We start from the raw sequence: 4,966 nt of genomic DNA, 5'->3' as shown, positions 1-4,966 counted from the left end.
TCTGCACTTTCCTCTTAGACTCGGAAATGCTCCATCCAGAGGCCCACGGGGGTTCTGATTTCTCATTGGACACGCTCCTCTCTTGTCCCGGCCTCATGGCGAAGGCTGCCTCTGATTGGCGAGTGGGCGGGCTCTCCACAGCGGCAGGTCCAGGTCGCGTGGGCTCGTTCGGGGGTCCCGGCGTGCGGGTCTCAGGCAGGATTTTTTACTCGCGGTGTGTATATGGAGGGGCGAATGTGAGTACATAGCCTTATGTGCGCTTTAGGGGGGTCGGGGCAGATCTGAGCCTAGACAGCGGCCCTGGCTACGACAGTTTCCTCCTCCGGCAGCGAGCCCCGCCCGGTTTGGAGGAATCTATCAGGAAGGGTCTGGTCACCCCACACGCTGGTTCCCGCGTCCTCAGCCCACATGGTCTCCTTGATACCTTTTCTAGGGACCCGTTGCCTCCTGGAGAAGCCCCTCTGAATTTCTCAGGCTCCCTTTCCTGACGGAAGTACCGTGCTGGGTTCAAATTCTGACGATTTACTTTGGTGTAAGTATTTGTGGATTTCATTAAGTGAAAATACCCTAGTGTAAAATAAGATACAGGAATATAAAAAACAATGAAATAAAACTCTTTATTGTTAACTTTGAAACAGAGAGATTAATATGAACTCAAGGCCTAGAAGCAATATCCTTGGCCACCAGATTTTGACCTCTAAATATTCTCCACTAAGAGGTACCAGGGCTCCTAGGGGAAAGGGCTCCGGCCACATCAAGAGCTGGGAATGAATGAGTGCTTGGAACGCGTGGTGACAGAAAGTCAGGAAGTAGCCAAGGAAAACGAGGACATGGGAGCCAGCTTGGAGGAATGCCCACTGGCCAAAGTTAGAACAATTTGAGCTTCAAAAACAAGGACTGCAATTGATTGAACATCTCATATAAAAGTCATTCCCCAGAAGGAGTAAGCCAAATCTAAAAAAACCAATTTTTGAAAACCCCCATTTGCCATGCTGCTTACTGGTGGTAACTAGACACCAACTCTTGACTCTGGAAGGTGGTAATAGAAGAAAACGAATTAAACATTTTTCCTGCCTTCTAGTTGCATGTGTATTGCAAAGTACTCAAGTCGCCCCAGTTGATGGGAAGTAGTTCATTTTACAGAAGTATGCCAGCCAAGTAATGTAAAATGAATGATAGAAAATCAGCATTTTGCAGACCCTAATAACTGGTTCATGCCAGGGTCGATCACGACAGGAAAGGGCACTAGGGAACAGAATGTTCACTTGTGCACGATTCTTCCCCAGGGATTGCTTGCTGGTGATCAAGGGGGAAGCGGAATGGCAGTGGAAGAATCTGGCCCCTCCCACCTTAACCTGGATGAATCTTGTCGTCGCTAAACGTGGACCAGCCTGATACTGTGTCTTCAGCATCATCTGTGAGTATTGTTTCCAAAAATCTTTAACTTCAACATAAGCAGGATCTACAGGATTGAAGGAGAAAAGTGACACCAAGAGGGAAAATCGAAAGCAAATGCTAGGACATCCTGCAGGGCAAGTAGCTTAGTCTCTGAAAGTCAGTCAGCTTCGTTAACAGCAGGAATAAAGCCCTCCTCCGCTTTTCGTGGGCTGCTGCTCTGCCGGCGTCATGGTGCCATCGCTGTGGAAGGGGCTGGTGGGCATCGGCCTTTTCGCCCTAGCCCACGCGGCCTTTTCCGCCGCGCAGCATCGCTCTTACATGCGGTTAACAGAAAAGGAAGATGAATCACTGCCGGTAGACATAGTCCTTCAGATACTTCTGGCCTTTGCAGTTACCTGCTATGGGATAGTTCACATTGCAGGGGAGTTTAAAGACATGGATGCCACTTCGGAACTGAAAAATAAGACATTTGACACGTTAAGGAATCACCCATCGTTTTATGTATTTAATCATCGTGGTAGAATACTGTTCCAGACTTCGGATGCAACAAATTCTTCAAACCAAGATGCGCTGTCCTCTCACACGTCGTTGAAGTTACGGAAACTTGAATCACTGCATCAGTAGGGTTTTTTACACTTCGTAACAGGACAGGTCACAGAGCTGGAATGTTGGAGTTTGGGGTAAAAACAACCCCCCCCATCGGTATTTATATTGACCTTTCGGACCTGATTTTAAAAAGTCTGTGGCCCTTGTCTGTATACTGTTAATCAGATCATTGATACAGTATGAATTGACCTGTGAAATAAGTCTGGTCTTCCCTAGACAGAGTTCATTTTTGCATTTAAGGCAAATTTGCATCTTTTGTAAAAGTCACTGTTTTGAACACATTTCTTTGGAAAAAGCGTTGGTGTTTTTGTAGTTGTTTTCTTAGGTTTCTTTTCCTTTGCACTACGGTTTTGAGGGTCCCTTGGGCTGCAGTGTGACTGCTGCCTTGGCAGCATGAATGATAGGAAACGGCCTTCCGTTCTTAACAAATGGACTTGCTGTGCTTGTGTGTTTTAAATAAATATATTAGTGACCAAAAGTATAGAGGAATTATTATTAATTAAGTGCGGTCCCAGGTTACACAAGCGGTATGAAATAAATACACACCAACAACTACAAGGATGTGGACAAGGCCGTTACTGGGAAAGAATCCCACGTGCTGCCTAAAAACCTAAAGTGACTGACTTTGACTCACCCGTCTCCCCCAAACCTCATGTCAGTCAGCTCTGCTGCACACTTTGTATCCACCCTCCTCTTCCTTCCCACGGGCCCCGCCTTCTCCCTGCGGGCGTCACCGCACACCTGAATTAGGGCCACAGCTTCCTGCCTGGTTTCCCTGACTCTGCTTTTCTGGAGGTCGGGTGAGGGCTCCCGGCACTGAGGGCAGTACAGAGGTGGGATTGGAGACGGGTGAGCCGCTCAGGTTCAGTACAGTCAGGGGTTCATGTTAGGAAGTGGGAGGTAAGTCTGGAAGGAGATTAGTTCATGGGAGGACCTTGAAATTGGCATTACAAGTTCAGACTATTTGGTGGTCAAGGGGAAGACAGTTTTGACTGGTGAGCAGAGAGAGCCCTTCTTGGACCTTTGGAAACTCGTTCTTGTGGTTCTGACTGGGATCGCCTGGGAGGGAGTTGAGTGGGTTAACGGCCAAGTACTGGATACAAGTTCATTGCAGTAGGCGAGGGCATGAAAGCCTTGTGCTGGGGTAGTAGTTAGGGAGTGGAAATGAAGGGATGCAAGGGAGTGAAGATAAGTTCTTTTAATTTGTTTCTCACATCACTCCTTTGGCAGAAACCTTTGGTAGCTGTGTGCTCATCACTTTATCGAGGCCAGGCTTTTGTGCAAGCCGCAATTATCTGATCCACTCTGTCCAGCCGGGCTGATTTTTCAGTCGTTGGCAAGCCCTTTGGAGGTAGGGACCACACCTTCTATTTCTGTATAGGTGCAGCGATTACCACAGCATAGATGAATAATAAGTACGTGCTGACTCATGGAACCAGAGTCGAGACCTCCCCACACTTCACACAGCCTCCCAGATCCCTTGTTCGCTCTGACTTTTTCTGGCTTCCTTGCTTTACCGAAACACGTGTGTCCTTTAATCCTGACTGGAGATTTTAAAATGCATGCAAATGCTTTAGCATGCGGAATTCTGCGTGGATTTTATTGGCCATAGTGGTATTTATCTCTCTCCCCAGCTTATGGTCTGGCAGATGACGGGGGAGCATGCTGGAATGTATTAAATCAGAAACGGGTCTTCTTCTGGAGGGGGGAGAGTATATTCAAATTCCAACAGGCCGTAATTTCTCAGGATGTTTGTCAGACCATCTGTATGCTTGTGTTGAGATGAACCCGGAAAAGTAGTCCAGTACAGTTTATTATTTAGCACGTAGTACGTAGTCTTGTTTGATGTCTCCATCTCTATAACTGTATCTATAACTACACACTTTGCAAAGGGTTACACCAAACTGCCATTCGTGCTCATCTGTGGGAACGGAAATGGAGTTGGGGGGTGGGGATAGGGGAGCAAGTTGAACAAAAAGCTTTCATTTGTTTTTTGTTCTGTATTCCTTTATATTTTTTGTACTTTGCACATATATTCCTGTATTACTTTTATTATTTAAACATATATGATTAAAACTTGGAACAAAAATTCATCTTACGGAATTTTAGGTCAAAATCTAGAGATCTAATGTTGGGAGGATAAAAAAGGGTGATGACTAAATAGTTTGCCAGATCAGTTAACCTTGCTCTGTGGAAAGATTCCGTCTCATTCTGTGAGGCCGCGGCTGCAAGCTGTAGTGGTGTCTGTCTGGGTTTCCCTCTTGGCTCTCTGAGATGTTGACAGGTGTAAGAACCAGAATACTACCCCAGTCTGGTTTACAGAAGTCACACCTATGTTCTAGAACAGTAATCTGCTAGACCCCCCTGCCAGCCTTAAAGGGCACTTGCAGAAGACCCTGGAAATACAGCACGTCAGCTCTCTCGATGTCATTTACCGTAGCTGCATTTGGTCGCCGTGCGCCAATCCCCAGATTTACTGCTGTTAACGTTAAAATCTGACAGACTGCGCTGTAACTAACGTATTCATCTCCTCAGCTTGTATGTCCGTGTCGTTTGCAACACCTTAGATTCAGTTGAAGTGTAAAGGAAAACAATTGCTGCATGTTCCCTCTGCCAGTCATAACAATAAATAAATAATAACACTTCAGAATGTAGATTCACTTAAGTGAAAGTCCCAATTGCTCCTTTGGTGATAGACCTCATTCTTCCCAGAAGGAAACGTGAACTCAGTAAATCCTTAACCTCAAGCAAAATAATTAGATGAGAGCCAAGGTTTTCTTAATATCCTTATATAAAAATGGTTTCAGAATGAAACTTAGTTTAAGTGCTTGGATGTGTGGATGGATAGTGAGACCTGAGCCTGAGTTCTCTGCTTTCATTAATGTGCTCGGATTTCATGTTTTCAGTGTATTCAACAATATTTAATCAGTAATTAGCGCTTGTCAGAGGCATGCACACCAAT

At 45.8% G+C, this 4,966-nt stretch overlaps 1 protein-coding gene across 1 annotated transcript; it reads left to right on the top strand.

Moving 5' to 3' along the window:
- Positions 1-117: 117 nt before the first annotated feature.
- MMGT1 (membrane magnesium transporter 1) lies at positions 118-4,966 on the top strand. The gene is made up of 3 exons (XM_071221645.1): positions 118-236; positions 434-532; positions 1,287-4,966. Exon 3 carries the CDS (start codon positions 1,627-1,629, stop codon positions 2,020-2,022), a length of 396 nt encoding a protein of 131 aa, XP_071077746.1. The 5' UTR covers positions 118-236; positions 434-532; positions 1,287-1,626; the 3' UTR covers positions 2,023-4,966.

Source organism: Desmodus rotundus, chromosome 6 (genome assembly GCF_022682495.2).
Source record: "Desmodus rotundus isolate HL8 chromosome 6, HLdesRot8A.1, whole genome shotgun sequence".
Taxonomy (NCBI): domain Eukaryota; kingdom Metazoa; phylum Chordata; class Mammalia; order Chiroptera; family Phyllostomidae; genus Desmodus; species Desmodus rotundus.
The sequence above is the reverse complement of the archived record's forward strand: the minus strand, read 5'-3'. Positions and strand labels throughout refer to the sequence as shown.

What these genes read in the sequence shown, in the direction of transcription:
- MMGT1 (XM_071221645.1), top strand. Translation starts at nt 1,627, where the DNA reads ATGGTGCCATCGCTGTGGAAGGGGCTGGTGGGCATCGGCCTTTTCGCC.